Genomic DNA, 20,854 nt, shown 5'->3' on the forward strand with positions numbered 1-20,854 from the left:
TATTGGATCAATGAATCCAGCGATTCATTGCTCTCAGTACATGATTTTCTGGTAATAGTGTAGGAACCATGTCCATAAATCTGAATAAATTCTTAAGCAATGAGTGGCTTGGGTAATGGTAGTTTACATTTAAATTAGCTAGAATGCAAAATTCTTATTCATATCTATGCTGGAATGGGCACAATTCTAAATAATAGGGAAAATGAATAAGGTATGATGGTAATGACAAGTATTTTGTAACAAAAATGGTTAGGCCTAAAAGCAGTCTAAGAGAAAATAAACAGTTCTCTAAACACTACATCAAAATATTCATTATCTCAGCAACAAGTGCATATTATTACAGCTCACACAAGCTGAGGAGAATGCACATGTTGTCATTCTCACAGGACATGTTCAGTCTCAAACCTTAAAAAAATGTTAAAGTAAACAGTTATGCTCTGGCAATAATTTCAACCAAACAGAACAGGGAAGTTGGAAAACTGCACTGTAATTTTAAAGACAATCTTCAGTTCACAAAACTCAATTTCATCACAGAACTTAGTGTTGAAATTACACCTAAAATATCAACAATAAAGCTAGTTGCAAATAAAGTGCTCCTGATTGTTGTGGCATTGATAGGTCACATCGACCACATAAAGCAAGGTCTTTGAACTCTAACTGCTCTGACAAGCTGCCATGTTAATGTTCCAGTCAGCCTTTGTACCTTGTAAAGTGTACACATGAATCTTTCTTTGTGCTGAAATACATGTATGTATAAACATTTATGGGAACAGTTGAACCTATGCTAGAGGCCTTCAGGGCTCTAAAGACAGTGTTGGCTCACACCGTCGTACTCACTCACCCTGATCCGTCTGCAAAGTTGTTCATCACTACGGATGCCAGTGAAATCGCGGTCGGGGCAGTATTACAGCAACGCAAAGGCGACACGGTTTCACCCCTTCATATAGAACTTCTGGCAGTCTATGAAGCCGTCAAACACTTTCACCCTGACATCGAGGGTCATTCTCTCTTCATCCTTACTGACCACAAACCATTGGCGGATGCCTTCTGCAACCTTCCCGAGAACCCACCCCCTCGGCGTTTCTGCCACTTCGACCTGGTCTCTCAATTTACTACGGATGTACGCTACATCAAAGCCACAGAAAACATCCCCACTGATTTCTTTTCGTGGATCAATACTGTCTCATGCATCATCGATTTATCCGACCTCGCCGCTCTCCAGGCCTCTGACAAGGAATCTCAAGCTCTCCTCATGGATCCCCAGACATTGCTTGTGTTTACCAAAGCCAAGTTCCCCAGCATTTCGGACGAAGTGTAGTGTGACTCTTCTACAGGCACTCTGTGGCTGTTGCTCCCTCCCATGTTGGGCCGACAAGCCTTTGACGCCTTGCATAACCTTGCCCACCCTGGCGTTCCTGACCCCCCCCCCCCCCCCCCCCCCTTTGGCAAGTCTGTCATTCGGCAAGGATGTTTTCATCATGTACCTATCAACCTTATTGGGCCTCTGCCATCATCAGAGGGCCACAGATATATTCTCTCCACAATCAACTGCATGTCTCATTGGGTGGAAGCTGTTCCTTTACCCAAACTCACAGCAGAAACCATGGCCAAGGGATTCATCTCATCGTGGATCACTAGGTTCGGTTGCCCATCCACCATCACCATTGACCAGGGTCAACAGTTCGAGTCTGCACTTTTCACGATTCTATGGAAGCTTTGCGGTATTAAAAAAATTCATACAACAGCCTACCACCCACAAAGCAACGGTTTAGTGGAACGATGGCATCGCACCCTTAAAACAGCACTCAGGGCCGGCACTTCTTTGGGTGTTACTCGGTCTCCGTTCGACCTATAAACCTGACTTACAGGGAACCATCTCTGAATTCGTTTTCAGCGAGAACCCGGTTCTACCTGGGGAACTTATCCTGCCATAAGCACCTGAAGATTTCCCCACTTCCCCAGACTTTATTAGTAGAATGCGCACCCACTTTAGACACACACGGCTACACCCGCCTGTCAGTCATACCCTGCCAGACACTTACATGCCAACCGCACTCAACACATGCTCCCACATTATGCTCAGGGATGATTCAGAACCCCTGCAGCCCTCATATCTCGGCCCCTTTAAAGTACTCCGGAGGGGCGAGACAACGTTCAACATTATGGTTAAAGATAGCACGCAGACCGTTTCGCTACACAGGCTCAAGCCTGCTTTCATGGACTCCAACACCCCTCTGCCATCCCAGTCGGACCATCCGGACGAATTTTCCATTGCTGAGCCCGATAATGTGTTAGCTCATCCCATGGTAGGGTCTTTCCTTCTGATGATTTGTCACCACAGTTTGCGGGTTTCTCAAGCATGTCGTCATCAACTCCATGTGCAGGTTTTGATCATGTTTCATCTTCTGGAGAGACTTGCTCCCCGACTTTCAACTTGCGCTGCAATATACCATCTAACCATGACGACGGTGTGTTGCTTTCGATGACCGTGTGCTTGTGCTCTTTACAGACACTGCAGACTCAACACTCAATGAGGAACTAGATGTCAAGATAGTGCATGGCCTGTCCCTCCCCCGAGAGTGCAATCCATCAGGAGTTTGTGCATTCATCTCCTCGGATGACTCAATCTGCATTAGTGGCAGGCATGCACGCATGCCTCACCCCTCCCCAAACCTCTACTCCCAGGCCGGCCAACGCATCATCCGTCCCCGCTGGCTGTCTGTTTACAATGTGGGCATGCAGCCCGGCACCACGCCCTCACTGAGATGGAGCTTCCAGTCGTGTGCCTGCCACCTCGTCACACTACTCACTCCAACGCCAACACCCACAGGACCTCCCCTCCGGCCTCACAGGCCGTACCCCATACTGCGGGGGGGGGGGGGGCTATGTGGCATTGATAGGTCACATCAACCACGTAAAGCATGGTCTTTGAACTATAACTGTTCTGACAAGCTGCCATGTTAATATTCCAGTCAGCCTTTGTACCTTGTACAGTGGTACACATCTATCTTTCTTTGTGCTGAAATATATGTATGTATAAGCATTTATGGGGACAGTTTGTTGCTTATACAGTTATCTGTATTCCCGTTTCCCATACTGTAATAGGTCTGCACAGATCACCTAGCAGTACAGTTAATGGTATTGTGATGGTACAGACTAGTACGCTATTCAATCCTTATATTTAATATAAATCCTGATATATAGTTCACAGGAACTTTTTGAGGTTCATAGTTTTGATGTTTTACCAGTTTGCAATTGTAATATTCTAAATATATACCATCAGATATTAAAATTATTATTCTTTGTATAAAAAATTGATTTTGGAAAGTTCTAGAAAGCACTGTAACAACTTTAAATTAACTTTAAGATATTTACACAGTTTTATGAAACATTTGACTGAATTAATCTGTGAAACTTATGTAAAAGATTCACTGTGTAATTAAAATGTGAATTCACTTTTTTCTGTACTAATTGTTTATGAAATGTATTTCTCTAACTTTTTATCAAAAAGTGTATTGCTAACAGAATTCTGCATCTGTAAGAATAGTAACCCCACTTTACAGTAACAATTCCTGTATTCAAACTGTCAAAAATTCATAATTGTTAATTGTGATTCTAATTATGCACTCATCTAACCAGTACTATGTAATATGGTGATTGTTGTCTCTTACTTATATAACATCCGTAAATACAGCTACAGAGTTGTGGTGCTCAGTTAAAATGTCATAAAATAATGTATTAACAATGTATGCCGGGTGTCAGCCCCTCCTACACTTCAAATCTAAAATTACTATGGGCGTATGCAGTAATCAGGGTGGTAGGCAGCAGGAATTGGGGCTGTACTTATTTTGCACCCCAAGTGACTTTAGCAAACGCTGCACTTAGATCCCAAACAGCTTTATTGCTCATGGACAGTTGGAAAAAATGCATTCTGGAGACGGACAAGCAAGAGTGTGGTATGCTAGTGGATTTGGAGCAGCGAGGAACTTACATGTCTGATGCACCATGAGGCACTTCCACTGGATGGTAAGTGGCAGTTCCCCAGCCTCAGCAAGAGACTGGGCATGGGGCTGGTCCAATAAGCACCTATCATCAGCCAAATCCCCTCATGCTGGATCGCATCAATGATCTTCAGATAACATGGATTCACTGATCCATACTCCATAATCTAGCTGTGATTACATGAAAACCAGTGGATCTGCGGATAAGGCACTTTAAGATGTCCAGTGTCTTCTGGATCCTGGCTTTCAGGTCCCTGAAGTGTGGTAACCATGACAGTTTGGAGAGAATAATGAGTCTTTAAAATGTAGAATGGCATCTCTCGTATAAAAGACATGTAAATTAAAAGCATGACAAGAATGATTAAAATAAACACACACACATGTTTATCTCAAAAGATACAAACATTGTTCACTATACATGCTGAATGAAAGTTCTGCAAAGCAGTGTTCAAATTCAAGTCCATAATCAACAGAATATGGGTCCCACTAATGGTGTTCAGGTTCAAGTACAGAATCACTAAACACAAGACAACATGAAGACCACATTCAGTTTTCGTACCTACACAGAGATGGGGCAAGTGACTTTGTAGGAGAAGAAACAAGCCATTTGTTTCAGCCAAGTCCTTCAATGGCATAGTATGAGACATTCTATGAGAAATTCAATACAAAATCCAAACACACAGCATGGTTGTAAACACAGGGCACATTCTGAACAGCCTCGTATAGCACAGTGATCTGTCTGAGATACATGGCAGCAGACTTTCTAAGCTGCTTGAGGCCAAGGGGTTTTTTCAGCAAAGACTGTGTCTGCAGCAGAATCAAGTGCTGCATGTGGCCTCTATCAGGCTCTCACTCCCAGGAATAGGCCTTGTGCTGGCCATATTGATTTCTTCAGTGGCAATAGGTCAAAATGGCTCTGAGCGCTATGGGACTTAACATCTGAGGTCATCAGTCCCCTAGAACATATAACTACTTAAACCTAACTAACCTAAGGACATCACACACATCCATGCCTGAGGCAGGATTCGAAACTGCGACCATAGCTGTCGCATGGATCCAGACTGTATCGCCTAGAACCGCTCAGCCACTCCAGCCGGCAGCAGTAGGTCAAGCATCTCTGTATCTTCATGGCTGCCAGATGAGGATACAATATTTCTCCTCTTTTCAACCAGTACTTAGGGACAGAAATGCCATGTAAGGCATTTTTCCCTGTGCCAAATAAGTGCTGGAGATGCTGATAATCCAGCCAATGGCTCTGCCGTCAAGAGATACAGGGATGGTGACAAATACCTTGTTTAAGAACAGCAAGATTTTCTGGGCAGTCAGCCCTGTGGCCACCTCCATGAGTTCAGCAGGCACGTTGAGAGATATAGGTCATAGTGCAGTCTGGAATGTGGCTCAGCCTCCGCAGGCTTGCCTCCTGTGGCTTGTTATGAAACTGGACTAGTATGAAGGTGGAGATTGTGCCACTGTATAAGTGGAAGCAAGGGCGATTTTTCGTCTCGGGCATGTGTGAGATAATCGGATATGGCACTGTTAGAGCGTGTGGTGGTGACCTGTTGTCACAGCCACAAATGGTTACATTGGTAAACCAACTTTTTCTGGCCTCATCACTTTAAATAATTGGCACCCCTATAGCCTATAACCCTGCCTGGGGTCCACCCCAAGGTACAACCAAACGCGTGAACCCAAATGTGGAAGACCGCATAGTAATACAGCGTTGACAATGGCCTGTGGCCACTCTGGATTGCAGATTCAGCACCTGTGTAGCAGTTCTACTAATGAGCCATACCACTTCTGAGTTTAATGCTGGGTCGGAAGGAACAGTGGTTAAGTGGTATGGACAACATCCAAGGCTGATTTTTTAAACTCAGATGTCACAAACTGACATCCATTGCCTGAAACAATTGTGTGGTTTGATCCCTCTATTGTAAATGTGTTTTTGAAGGCCCAAGTCATTGCAAGGGTAGTTGTTGAGGAGATCTTGGCTACAAAAGGAGAAGTTGGAGAGAGCATCCACCACCAACAGCCACAATGCAACTTCAGAGGTTCTGGCCTAATCAACATTCACCCTCTCCCAAGGGTGCTCTGGTTCTGGTCATGGGGAAAATACTATGAAATAGCTGCCTGATTCTGGACACAAGCATGACAAGAGCAGACCATTATTTCAATTTTTGTATTTACATCTGTCCATTATTTATGAACGGCTCTGGTAATTTTTTTCTTATGTATGTGAATAGTGGGCAAGAAGATTGTATTTTAAACTACTAGATCATGCTCTTCAGGCATAATGCAAAATACCCACAGCTAATATCACTCAAGCGCTTCAGTAGTCTAAAGTAAACAATAACAACAAATGTTAGCAAGTGATGGCTTTAAATGAGAAACACATTATTATCTTTTCCTGATAACTCTCAATTATATCTGGCAAAATTTTCTAAAGTATCAACATACTGATTTTTTATAAATCGAATGAGGGATATTAGTACTGACAATTTATCAGAGGTAAAATATTGATATACCCAACATTTTGGATTATCAATACATCAAAAATTATTGTTACTTGAACAAAGCTGTTCATTTTGAAAACTGAATCAGTTATTATTTCAGTTTGTTGTATGAGAGGCCTGTCATTTTTTATTCACAAATGTAATACAATAGCTCAGTGAAAAGCATGTCAACATGTTGACCATTTATAGGATTGTCTTCTGCATTACTCTTGCATTTGCTTATATTCATTTTTACAAAAGGTGATTTGAAGTCAACTCTGTGTGCAATATCTCCACCCACAAAAACACATTTTAAAAATAGATGTATGTAACTTCTTCTATGGAGTACAAGAAGTTATTAACCAGATGTGATTTGAGTTTGCATTTGAAATTAACTTTGTCATCCATTACACTCTTCACATGACTGGCTGCAAGAGACACTCACTAAACTTTTTGTAGATCTTTCCTATGGATTATGCGAAACAGTAATGCTGAAAATATAATAATTTGTAGTGTCAAGTGTTCCGTATTCCTTGGATGGGCAGACAGTAATGACATCCACAATTCAGTAAACATGCATGCGCAAGTGTAATATATAGCAAACAGAAACATGGTTGTGTCTGTGAACCACTTGAAGTACTGGTATCATACACATCAGTTTACCAGTTAGTTAGTTACATGTTCCATGGATCATTTTGCACAACACATCATCATGATGTGGATCGGGTCATTTTACATTCACATTGAAAATTAACTTGCACAAATGATTACAATTTGAACAGTTAGATGTTGTTGTTTTTACTTTTATTTATTTATTTTACAGAAAGAAAAAGTTATACAGGTGTAAGTTAGAAATTACTATGCACCACCTTTTACACTTTAAACTAATGGTAATTCTTTTACTGAATAGAAGGAGTTGTCAAGGAGAAACTATTTCAGTTTGTTCTCAAGTTTTACTTTGCTGCCTACCAGACATTTTATGTCACTGGATAAGTGATCAAAAATTTTTGTTGCTGCATTGTGCATCCTTTTTGTGCTAAAGACAACCTTTATGTAGAGTAATGAGTCATGTTTCTTTCTGGTATTGTAATTATGTATAGCATTATTCCTTTTGAATCATAGAGGATTATTTACAACAAAGTTTGTGAGGGAATAAATATACTATGAAGCAGTAATCAGAATGACCAACTCCTTACCCAGAGTCTACACTATGATTACTCCTGCAACATCTTTTTGCACAATGAAAACTTTCTTTCTTGTCACAGAACATTATTCCATATGACATTATTGATTGAAACTGTGCAAAATATCTCCACTCATTTCTCTTTTTCCAAAATTTGCAATGATTCTAAGTACAAATACAGCTGAACTAAGTTGTTTTAGGACTTGCAAAACTAGCTTTTTCCAGTTTAAATTCTCATCAGTGTGGATACCTAAGAATTTTGAAGTTTTCACCCTATTTATTATTTCCGCATCATGAGTTACACTTGCCACTGGTCTAGTACCCCTAGAGTGCTGAACTTAATGTCATTTTAAAATTGAGGGTGAGACCACTGGTAGAAAACCAGTCAATGACACTTTTAAGAACTTTGTTTGCCATTCCTTCTGTTTCTGTTTATACGCTTGGATTGATTAAAATACTAGTGTCAAACAAAAAAGGGAATTCTGCTTCTTATATGTCAGACAGAAGATCGTTTACATATAAGAGGAACAATAGTGGACCTAAGATCGAATCTTAGGAAACCCCGTACGTGTTTCTCCCAGTGAGAATTATGTAGAAATGATTCAAAAGCCAAGATCGCTTAAACACTGTTTTCTGGATAACCGGTTTCGACAAACTAAAGGTGCCATCATCGGATCTGAATGTAGATTTAACATTTACAAACCGTTTGGATAATGTTAATCTACATTCAGATCCGATGATGGTATCTTTAGTGTGTTGAAACCGGTTATCCACCTAAACAGTGTTTAAGCAATCTTGGCTTTTGAATTATTTCTACAACAGAGTGATTGCCCCACTACACACTATGTGTTCACTGCAAAATGAGAATTATGTCACTGGGCTATATTGGTTGAACTACTAAGTACAGTTCTCTGCATTCTTTTCGTTAGGTACGACATTATCCATTGGTTGGCTATGCCATCAATCCCATAAAACTTCAATTTATCAGCGAAACCAGACAGTGAAGGGGCTTACATAGGTCGCAAAAAATACCAACCGGCGCTATTTCATTGTGTAATTCTCGTAAAATCTGACGAGTTATGTCCAAAGATAATTGTACCTATTTTTTACTAAACATCAGCATCAATAGTTCGCCTGTCTGTTTGCTTTTAGAACAGCAAAAATATCATCACAACCGTGGAGGTATATACTAATATTTCTACGATCAAAATACACGTAACTTCAAATCCTCCGCTTTATTCTTTGGGCCTGCAGTCAGTGTTCGATGTTATTCTCGATCGATGTCTGACGATGGTAGTTTCTACCAGCACGCTGTTGAATAACTACTAAAAGAAATTACATTTTATTCATTGTTAAGCGATGAACATCCCCATAACATTTCCAATATATGTCAATTTTTGGACGTTTAGGGAAGTGAAAGAAAAGTATTACTCCAATCTGAAGACGAATACATGGCGTGTTACTATACTTAAGACAGCGAGAAAGCTCCTTGTTACGTCATATCTACAAATTGTCCAACTGTTCTGAGATTATTTAAATACACTACTTCCACAGTCTAACATAATAGACTGTGTTACTTCTTAATTATTCAGAAACGTATAATCGCATTGGCTGTGGAAGTCGTACGAACTCAGTAACACGGGTGGTATCGCTTCCCGTTTGAGCTCTTTGGCACAAAGTGGTGGGGACATACGAAAGTCGGAAAGCGACGTACACTGCGCGGAGAAAATTTGACACGAGTGGACGCGGTGATATGTGCGTGCTATGGCCCTGTCAAAGTGTTTGTTTACATTGGTGCTGCTAGCTACAGTCACAGGTACTGTCAATGTTGTTGTGAGTAATAAACATTTTTGCGAACGCAGAATAAGACAAATGTGCTGCAAGGTGGATTAACAAACTAGTTTATTCTGAAAGGCGTAGTTTCAATCGCCGTAGTGCAGTTTTATTTTTTGTATGTGTGTTTTACAGCATTTCATTCTCTTGTTGGTTTTTAAAGCATCGGCACACCTTTCCACCAGGATTTTCGTTAATGTCAATGGTGCAACAGAGGTGTTCTTTTTATAGTAGAGGGAATTTTTTTCTGTCAAACTATTTTAGCTACTTTAAGAAGAACGAAATCATTTACCAGATTTCGAAGTATCTCTTCTGCAATACGTACATTCCCTGCTTTCCTCCTCTGGCTCCTACAGTGATTTTCCTTAAACTACTTGTCTCCATTATGATCGTTTATGCTTCATTTTTATAAGGGTTTGAGTTAAACGTATACGTCATTCTTTTGCTTGACTATTTGTATCTCCTGTCATGAAGACTTGCCTGTTGTGAGGGATCAAACTATTCATTTGTCAGCGGACTAAGACGACAGATTTAATGTAACACAACTTGTGGATGTGTTCAGAAATAGCGCCTGTGTAGACTGTAGGGTGTGAAACCACATGCTGTTCATGCCTTCATGAAGTGAATACTTAAAAGTAGTAAATAATAGGCGTGTGAAGACTTATTAGGGACAGGACAAGATAGTATGTACTCCCATGTTTTCTCCAGTGATTCAGTCCTGGAGGTAAGATTAGATGGGCAACATATACGATTGCTATTTTCCTCATCGTAAACACAAGAGACCATGAGAAACAACATTCGCTTCGTAACGTTTATGAAAAGAGGCACAGAGTCTAGCGCGAAAAATCCATCATGGCTAATTTGCTACAGTTTTTCATTTGATTTTATAAGTGCGTACTTATTCCTTCATGTTCTGTTGCTGCGTTTCATAGTGTGCTTGTCTTCGGCGTCAAGTGATACCGCTTCCTGCGCCTTATCTAGACTCGGTTCTAACTGCCGGGAACAGCTGTGCCAAGAGCTTCGTTTCTCATCTAGCTCCTTGTAGAGCTCTGATATTTTTTTGACGAGCATATTTATTTCAGCGCCGGTGTTTTCTTGTTGTTCAACCACCATTCCCGAACAGTGCGATTGTCACCTATTTCGCTAGTATGCCGTTATTGTTGGAGATACGAGAGCTCAGTGGAATGGGCTTTTGTCTAGGTAGTTCCGAAATTGAAAATAGTGGCATTGCAGATGAAATACAGCCTGAAAGCAAATTTAATTTTGGATGTAATCTCTTAAACGAAATCGCGTAGCCCCTACCTAGAGAAATCCTTCACACAGTAAGTTTTTCTCGTCCAGAGCAGTTATCACGTTTTATGAATGTATTATACTGACGAATCTACAAACTTGCAGTTGTAGGAAATAAGATTTTTTACTTTGTAATGGGTTCTCCAAAGACGAAAGCTGAGCAGATATGGATCGGATTGTGCCGCTTTTCTTAAACGGAGCGCTTGCTTGTGATAATCAAAACATAACATTCCTAACAACTTTAAACATGTATCAGCTAAGAATAACGCAAACTTATCTTCTAAACGTATTTCGTAACTGTTCGCCTTTTGCAGAAAAAAGGGGTGTGCTGTTGGTAACGCCGTAGTTATGCATCAGAAATTTTGCTTATAAACTGGTAATAGAGAGGTGAAAAATTAGCATTATTTGCTGTTGCAGTCGTTATATTACACTATAACTGAATGAGCAAGAAGCGTTTCGGCAATAGGGTACATTGTTGTACGAATTGTTTATAGTAGTAAGCCACTTCCGAGCAACATCAACTGTGCGGGAAATATTTGTTGCACGAACGTTCTCTGAGTTATAAATATGCCACAAACTGTTCAGTTTTAACGTAGATGACATGTGCTAACTCGTTATGCCCAAGTATGTAAAATTAAGAGGAAAAAAGAAAAATATGAGGGAGCGACGTAGGTAGCTTTCGATGACACACACCACTAGCCTCGCTTTCCTTCCGCGTATGAACCAAGTAACCCGGCGTGGTGGAATATGGGTTCCGTGGGATACTACATAAAGTGTGGCGATAGTAGCCGGAGCGGAAATATAAGGATGATAAGATTGTCTTCGACACAGAGGAAGTCCAAATATAACAACATAGACTGTATACAATCATCAGCGACTTTTATTGACTCGGGGGTTAATATTTAGAGGAAACAAAAACCTGATAAAATTCAGTGCGCCACTGCGTTTTGTTCGGAACAGACCAGGTAGATTATCCCTCTACTATATTGGTGTTTGGCCAGCGCCGAAAATAATCAAATCTTCGGTATATCTTCCGTTAATCGAAGCTAGGGTTCCAGAAGTACGAACGATATTAATCAGTTGAGCGCGAGATTTTTGAGCGACCTTTTTCGTGGCCGAATTTTACTCCCTACAGTTCACCCATTGAGCTTAAGTGGCATGTTTTCTGTCTCCCCTCTCCCCACACAATTCTTGATATGGTTACTCATGGTATAGACACGAAGTGCTTTGTTGAAGTATGTATCACTCTAGTCCTCGTCTCTAACGGGAACATACTTTTTGTGGCATCCAGCTAAACGAACCATATGCTAACTGGAAACAGTGATATACCAGTAATACTTCCGGAATTATGCTCATCTGCAGGCGGTCCTTCTGTAAGTCTGCGCTATCACATTGGTTTTCAACTTACCTTTACATCGTACTGAGAAATGAACGCACAAACGTATCAACAAAATTTCGAAAACATACTTCTGATCCTTGTCTTCAGGAGAGTAATTTTAATATTTATTTATTTACTTACTTTGTGATAAGGAGATGTGTATTCAGAAAGCATGGTGCCAGAGACGGCATCTGTATTAAACTTGATGTTGCTGTAGCAAGAATGTCATTTTGAACCATGTTACATACAAACAACAGTTGCTGGTAGATCGCAGCAACGTACTAGAAAATCATTTCTTATACAACAGTGTTCGAGCATTATCGTTGAATATAAGGCGTTAGCACGGAGCTACGCCTATATTATGAACCACGTTAATGTGTAGGTAAGAGAGACAGCGACTGTTGTGTGCGGGATGTTCCAGCACAAGCGCGTCATTCCATTCGGCAAGAGGTTCTCCGGTAAATCCCCAGTGCGCAGCTAGAAAGCTGGCGAAGCACCGCACATTGCGTTACAGTGTTCACGTTACTTTTCCTTTACGTTCACTGGTATACAAGTAAACGTACGCTGACCCAGCTAGTACGGCGCAGTCCTGTCTAAGGTGGGATTCCCTTGGCAACATACCTTTGAACTGACTTACCTAGACAGTTGCAATAGGACCTACAGTGTAAACTGACATTTTCCACATTAAAAGTCACTGCCAAAGTTAAAAGAAACGCCGTGACAGAAAAGTCGTACCAGTCGATGATTGAACGATAGAGCTTTGGATCCCTAGTTACGCACACATAGCCACCGAGGCATGCTGATGCACGTAGGACGCTTGTTCAGTGAGACAAGACAGTCAATGGCTCCTTTATGGACAACTTTTAGCAGTTGCCTACGGAACAAAGTTTGTTTCCAGGCGTACATGCCTTCGTTCCATGCCAATGGACGGCCAATAATGTAGTTCTTCAGAGCTCCAAAATTACGGAAATCGCATGGGAGAGAGATCGGGACACTGTGGAGGACGTGTAAGGACTTCCCAGCGAAACTTCTGCAGCTTACTCGAAACAACCTAGGCAACATGTGAGCGTGCCCACATCTTCCATACATTCCCGATCTGTCCTCATGCAATTCAGATATTTTTGGAGCCCTGAAGAAAGCCTTTCGTGGCCGCCGGTTTGCTTCGGACGAAGAATCGCACGCCTGGGTACAATCCTTGTTTCACAGGCTACGACAAACATTCGTCCCTGAAGGCATTGACCGCCTTGTCTCACAGGGGGATAACAGTAATGGCGATTGCTTTTGAAACAAAAGTTTACCCACTTTTTTCCATCTGTCTCGTTCTTTCGACTGTCCCTTATAAATTCATATTTATTTTCAGTCAAACTGATTTTAGACTCTTGAAATGAAATCGGCCCCTGCTTTTTAACTGACTGAGGTGGTATGAAAAAAGTGATGGATCCAAGCTGTTTGTGGCGACTTAAAGCCCGTTTAATGACGAGTGATAAGAACGCCGTGCCAGGCGGCCAATATCGTGACGTCAGCTATGATTGAGTCCGCAGTGATGATGCCATCGCTGTAACTAGTCACATCGCGAAGATAGTGGCTTTCCTCTTCCGTTTCAGAGTTATTGCTTGTTCATTGACATACACTACTGGCCATTAAAATTGCTACACCAAAAAGAAATGCAGATGATAAACGGGTATTCATGGGACAAATATATTATACTAGAACTGACATGTGATTACATTTTTACGCAATTTGGGTGCATAGATCCTGAGAAATCAGTACCCAGAACAACCACCTCTGGCCGTAAATACGGCCTTGATACGCCTGGACATTGAGTCAGAGCTTGGATGGCCTGTACGGGTACAGCTGCCCATGCAGCTTCTACACGATACCATAGGTCATCAAGAGTAGTGACTGGCGTATGGTGACGAGCCAGTTGCTCGGCCACCGTTGACCAGACGTTTTCAATTGTTGAGAGATCTCGAGACTGTGCTGGCCAGGGCAGCAGTCGAACATTTTCTGTATCCAGAAAGGCGCGTACAGGACCTGCAACATGCAGTCGTGCATTATCCCTCTGAAATGTAGGGTTTCGCAGGAATAGAAACACATCTGAAATGTAACGTCCACTGTTCACAGTGCCGTCAATGCGAACAAAAGGTGAGAGAGACGTGTAACCAATGGCACCCAATAGCATCACGCCGGGTGATACACCAGTATGGCGATGATGAATACACGCTTCCAATGTGCGTTCACCGCGATGTCGCCGAACACGGATGCGACCATCATGATGCTGTAAACAAAACCTGGATTCATCCGAGAAAATGAAGTTCTGCCATGCGTGCAACCAGGTTCGTCGTTGAGTACACCATTGCAGGCGCTCCTGTCTGTGATGCAGCGTCAAGGGTAACCGCAGCCATGGTCTCCGAGCTGATAGTCCATGCTGCTGCAAACGTCGTCGAACTGTTCGTGCAGATGGTTGTTGTCTTGCAAATGTCCCCATCTGTAGACTCAGGGATCGAGACGTGGCTGCACGATCCGTTACAGCCATGCGGATAAGATGCCTGTCATCTCGACTGCTAGTGATACGAAGCCGTTGGGATCCAGCACGGCGTTCCGTATCACCCTACTGAAACCACCGATTCCATATTCTGCTAACAGTCATTGGATCTCGACCAATGCGAGCAGCAGTGTCGCGATACGACAAACCGCAATCGCGATAGGCTACAATGCCACCTTTATCAAAGTCGGAAACGTGATGGTACGCATTTCTCCTCCTTACACGAGGCATCACAACAAAGTTTCACCAAGCATCGCCGGTCAACTGCTGTTTGTGTATGAGAAATCGGTTGGAAAGTTTCCTCATGTCAGCACGTTTAGGTGCGCCAACCTTGTGTGAATGCTCTGAGAAGCTTATCATTTGCATATCACAGCATCTTCTTCCTGTTGGTTAAATTTCGCATCTGTGGGACGTCATCTTCGTGGTGTAGCAATTTTAATGCCAAGTAGTCTAGTTCCTGCGCTGAGTCGGCCAAATATTGTCAAGGCGTGTATAATTCTACAGAAAGTAGCAGTTTTCTTTACCTCGGCACACTGGTTATTAGAGATAGAGACAAACTGTCTGATGGCAATATCGGAGGCATTAGGGTGGTTATTAGAGATAGAGACAAGCTGTCTGATGGTAATATCGGAGGCATTAGGGTGGTTATTAGAGATAGAGACAAGCTGTCTGATGGTAATATCGGAGGCAATAGGGAACTCCGGCCCCAAAACAAGGAATCAGCGACGAGCGCGCGGAAGTTTGTCCATTGAGCTGTGCGTGCAGACTCGATACAGTCATTGGCAACATACCAAGATTTTGCGAGTGGGTGCGTTGATTTTCTTCGACGATGTCAACTTTTTGCGATTTCTGAGGCAGGGAGATAAAACATTTTCCGTTAAAAGCGGGAAAAAGTGTTCGAGATTTTTCTTTTTCACCGCCGTTATAGTGTACACTTGTACAATAAGTTGATTCATGTACACTGTACACTACCAAAATTTAAAGCATATCACCTCACATTTCATATGTTTGTCCTAATAATAAATATGTAAAACAGTCGTGTTCGTCTTTTTTGAGTACGCTAATCTCAAACTTACATACGAATTTGCAGGTAACTAGAATTTTGCTAGGGGTACCGCGAACGAAAATAAGTTAACGAAAGAAATGTTACAATACGCTCTGGAAAAAGGTCTCAGTGATAGCTATGGATTACGTTGGAGCTACGCGGGAAAAGCTGGTGGTGCTGGTGTAAGGAAGTCGCAGTTCCAAGAAAAATGCCGCCAGACATGCAAAATATCAGTGCTTGGTGCAAGGATTCGCAGTAAATGCTCAACATAATGTTAAGCTTTTATTGGAAATGGACGGAAGAATGCATATTTGCCATGTTATATGATTGAGCATCGATCATTGGAACTAGTAAAACCCGTAAAATATATAGAACAATCTGTATGCAACAATCTAAAGCAGAACGACATTAAAATTACAAGAAACACATGACAAGTAATGTACACTGGACGACTCACAAGGAAATGTCTGCGAAGATTACAGCTTACGCGCCACTCGTACGACCATTTTTTTTCAATATTTCTCTTCCTTCAAGAACCTCACCGAGTAGGAGAACAGGTTGAGAAGATTCAAAGCAGAGCTGAATATTTTGTCCCGGGTCGTTTAGTCAGCGTTAGAGGTTCGCAGAAATAGTCATCGAACTCCAGTGACGATACGAGAGGCTGTTCCTTGCGGAGAGGTTTATTGTTAAAATTCTGAGAATTCCTGTTTCAAGGGAAGTGATCTTCCTCCCGCCTGTGCAAGATGATCCCTTGATAATACAAACTTTCAGGGGGTGATGATGAACGGTAAATGTATAAATGTAAGGTAAGGGACACTGGTACGGAAAGTCCAGGTTGTTAAAGTTACAAGCTAAAATCGTTCTGATACCACTGATTGTAGAATACGTGCACCGGTAGTGTTTTTGCTAAGATTGTAGAGAATTCAATTTCATAGGTGCTAGTACGGACCAAAACGAGGAAAAAATCTAGTAAACATTGGCTCTAAAATGCACACCTTAGGAGCTATGAGCACTACCTCATTCTAGATATAGCCAAGTACATCTCTTCTACTGCAAGCTCTTTGCAATTACGAACAACCTACAGTATAGGATGCCGTAAACAATTGAGTTGTTCGTGGATACACCGTACACTAAACAAATGTGTTACAGAATCGTATTCACAATTCTGGTAAGTGCAGTGCATAGGTCTAAATTGGTAATAGTGGAACGAGTTTGTGTTTTGGTACGTTTGTGAGATGCTTTTACGTTGTTGTTTCACCTTCGCACTTATCAGCGTAATACAAGCCTTTTATTGCACACGGGAAATGGCAGACGTGATCTTTAGCGATGGCTCACGTGTGCAAATCGTATGTAATTGCGAGCACGTTACATTAACTCTAGTAACAACAAAGAACTTGTAGAAGAGACGTTTTACATTAACAAAGATAAGTGCACATGGCCCTTAGGGTATGTATTTATGTCATGCTTACTGGACTTTTTTTTCTTTCAGTCCATACTACCACCTCTTAAACTATGGAATGCTTTTGTAACACCCGGCATAATTTGAACAGTTGCAAAATCTTTTCATTTCCTGCTCCTTTCGGTTTCTTAGGTCCATCTTAATTGTTGTTGTTGTTGTTGTTGTTGTAGTCTTCAGTCCAGAGACTGGCTTGATGCAGCTCTCCATGCAACTCTATCCTGTGCATGCTTCATCTCCCAGTACCTACTGCAACCTACATCATTCTGAATCTGCTCAGTGTTGTCTACCCTCCACGCTGCTCTCCACTACTAAATCGGTGATACCTTGATGCCTCAGAATATGTCCTACCAACCGATCCCTTCTTCTAGTCAAATTGTGCCACAAATTTCTCTTCTCTCCAATTCTATTCAATACCTCCGCATTAGTTATGTGATCTACCCGTCTAATCGTCAGCATTCTTCTGTAGCACCACGTTTCGACAGCGTCTACTCTCTTCCTGTCCAAACAATTTACCGTCCATGTTTCACTTCCATACATGGCTACACTCCATACAAATACTTTCAGAAAAGACTTCCTGACAGTTAAATCTATACTCGATGTTAACAAATTTCTCTTCTTCAGAAACGCGTTCCTTGCCATTGCCAGTCTACATTTTATATCCTCTCTACTTCGACCATCATCAGTTATTTTGCTCCCCAAATAGCAAAACTCCTTTACTACGTTAAGTGTCTCATTCTCTAATCGAATTCCCTCAGATCACCCGACTTAATTCGACTACATTCCATTATCCTCGTTTTTCTTTTGTTGATGTTCATCGTATATCCCCCTTTCAAGACGCTGTCCATTCCGTTCAACTGTTCTTCCAAGTCCTTTGCTGTTTCTGACAGAATTACAACGTCATCGGCGAACCTCAAAGTTTTTATTTCTTCTCCATGGATTTTAATTCGTACTCCGAATTTTTCTTTTGTTTCCGTTACTGCTTGCTCAATATACAGCTTGAATAACATCAGGGATAGGTTATAGCCCTGTCTCACTTCCTTCCCAACCACTGCTTCCCTTTCATGCCCCTCGACTCTTATAACTGCCATCTGGTTTCTGTGCAAATTGTAAATAGCCTTGCGCTCCCTGTATTTTACCCCTGCCACTGTCAGAATTTGAAAGAGTATTTCAGTCAACATTGTCAAAAGCTTTTTCTAACTCTACAAATGCAAGAAACGTAGGTTTGCCTTTCCGTAAGCTATCTTCTAAGATAAGTCGTAGGGTCAGTATCAGTACATCTAAAAGAAAATATTGGTTGGTGTAAGTAGATGTCAAACACCTGAGTAGCATGTGCTACAGCGGAGATAACGCTTGTTACGAAGACCACGACTATGAAAATGTTCCAGCGTTGAGAATCACACCTCTGCAGCTGTCTCCCGTACGCGCGCTTGGTCACGCTTGAAATGTAATGCAATTAGCGTTGCGCACTCCCTTCGCATGCCGGCCACCACTTCGCGTGTTTTCATTACGGCAGGGTCCACTGCGGCTGAGCGCCATCAGATCGTACACCTCCGAGGGGCCCCACCGGCTTGGGCCCATACGTCTTGCGCTGGAGCGGCCGAAGCGGTCCCCGGGCTTTCAGGCGCAAAGTCCCGCACACTTTCCTCTGTTCTCGGAACGGATAGCTGCTGGTTCGCCCTGTATGCATGTAGGAATAAAACAGTTGGCGGTATGGACTCGTAGAGAAGAGACCGGTGAAATGCTTCGTATTGTGCGTTGGCCGATTGAAGGTCGCGCTGGGTACTAAAATTTTTTAAATACTGCATCTTTAGTTCCCTATGATATCTAAAGGTAACGCTCATAAAACTTCGTTTCATTAAATTAAGCTCTAACATATGCTAAGCATCTTGAATTTTAAGACGTGTTGACCTCAGATAGTGCTTAGTCAGTTGAACTAGTTGAAACTAGACTGGGAATCAGTAATAGAGAAGGTAGTGAAACAGGCTTGTAGCCTATCTACGATGTTATTCAATCTGTACCTTGAGCAAGCTGTGAAGGTAACCAGAGATAAATTTGAAAGGGAAGTTAAACATTCAGGAAGAAGTAAAAAAATTTGAGGTGCCGATGGCCTAATAATTCCATCAGACAGGAGACGTGGAAGAATTGTTGAAAAGAGTTATGTAAGACTGGAATAACGCACACTTAGCTTCATAGATGAAAGTCAGTTGGACATGAAATTGTGCTGGCCAGTTTCATATCGTATAGGCTGGATAAGAACCTGTCTTCTAGCATTAAGTTTTATATCGCTAGAACAACGGAGCAACGCTAGTTCCTGCTGAAAAGGCACAAGTCATTGTCTTCAAGAAGTGTCGCAGGATGGATGCGCAAAATTGAAGCCCTACCTCATTTCAAAATTTTGAACTTTTTTGTTTGCATGTCATGACATCTTTGGAAAGAGAACAAATTTTCGGAAACCCTCGCGGATTCCACAAACGCCGATCGCTCAAATTGCACTGTTCGTTCAGTGTAGATAAGGTGCCTAGGTTGATGTCTCATTTCACTTTTGGGAAGTTTTCGATAAAGTCTCGCTCCATCGTCGAATAAACAAAAATACGTGCTTATAGAATACCTCAGCGTCGGACACGCAAGATAATTGCATCAACACAGACCAGGGGTAGTCACTCTTTACTTACCGCCCATTTTTGTATCTCAGTTAAAATTGTCTAACGCTCACCGGTCCCACAGTAATGGTAATTTATAAAATAGGGAAGTAACTTCATAAAATTTATGAAGCAGAGTTACAGCAAGTTAATGGATCGAATAATTACTTACCAAATACTTTGCCAAAATTTTATGAGAACTTAATGCGGTCTTTCGATTCATATACGTTCGGTTATTATTTCAAGTCTTTGGCGCGACATTACTGCCTTCGATTTGTATACATCTTGTTTTAGAGCGCCGAGGTAGCCTTGATTATCTTGCCACGGGCGAACGCTGCTCTTCGTCTGTCATCGACCTTCTCCCCCCCCCCCCCCCCCCCAAACAATCTCTCTCTCTCTCTCTCTCTCTCTCTCTCTCTCTCACACACACACACACACACACACACACACACACACACACACACACACACACCTGAGCACGCAAATACACGAAACACAGTGACTTCTCTAACCGAATAATGGACGATGCCGAGCTTCTTTAGGTCCTTTCTATATGTCGCATCCAGAACGGATAATTCATTTATGAGTCGCGGTTCTGTACTACGCCTGACAACTGTCATTGGCGAGTATGACGACGGCATGGCGAAGAGTCTCATCCTCCCAACGTTTTGTAAAAGCACAACGGTGTTTCCCTGACGTCATCGTGCGAGGAGGCATCAAGTATGACATCAGGTCGCGGTTGACAGTGATTAGAGAGAACTCTTAACAGTACGTCACGCACATCCTGCATCCTTTCATGTGTTTGGCCCCCTAGGAACACACACACACACACACACACACACACACACACACACACACACACACACAGTCGATGTGACAGTATCGTGGTGTCGTTTTCCAACAGGACAATGCGTGGTCAGAGACTTCTCCAGATCTATCCCCGACAGAACATGGATGGGATCAATTCGTGTGTCAACTCCGTCCCAGTACCA

General features: G+C 42.1%; 1 protein-coding gene across 7 annotated transcripts in view; it reads left to right on the forward strand.

Moving 5' to 3' along the window:
- The window catches only part of LOC126412521 (vascular endothelial growth factor receptor kdr-like), an 864,770-nt gene that overhangs the window by 510,441 nt on the left and 333,475 nt on the right, over positions 1-20,854 (forward strand). Inside the window, exon 1 of one of the 7 annotated variants that reach the window (XM_050082156.1) lies at positions 9,360-9,489. The exons of the other annotated variants lie outside the window; for them this stretch is intronic. Within the exon in view, the coding sequence (XP_049938113.1) occupies positions 9,438-9,489 (52 nt within the window). The 5' untranslated portion in view covers positions 9,360-9,437. Of the gene's footprint in view, positions 1-9,359; positions 9,490-20,854 lie in introns of those variants that run through there. 7 annotated transcript variants of the gene reach the window in all.

The sequence above is a fragment of the Schistocerca serialis genome, chromosome 7 (assembly GCF_023864345.2).
Source record: "Schistocerca serialis cubense isolate TAMUIC-IGC-003099 chromosome 7, iqSchSeri2.2, whole genome shotgun sequence".
NCBI lineage: Eukaryota > Metazoa > Arthropoda > Insecta > Orthoptera > Acrididae > Schistocerca > Schistocerca serialis.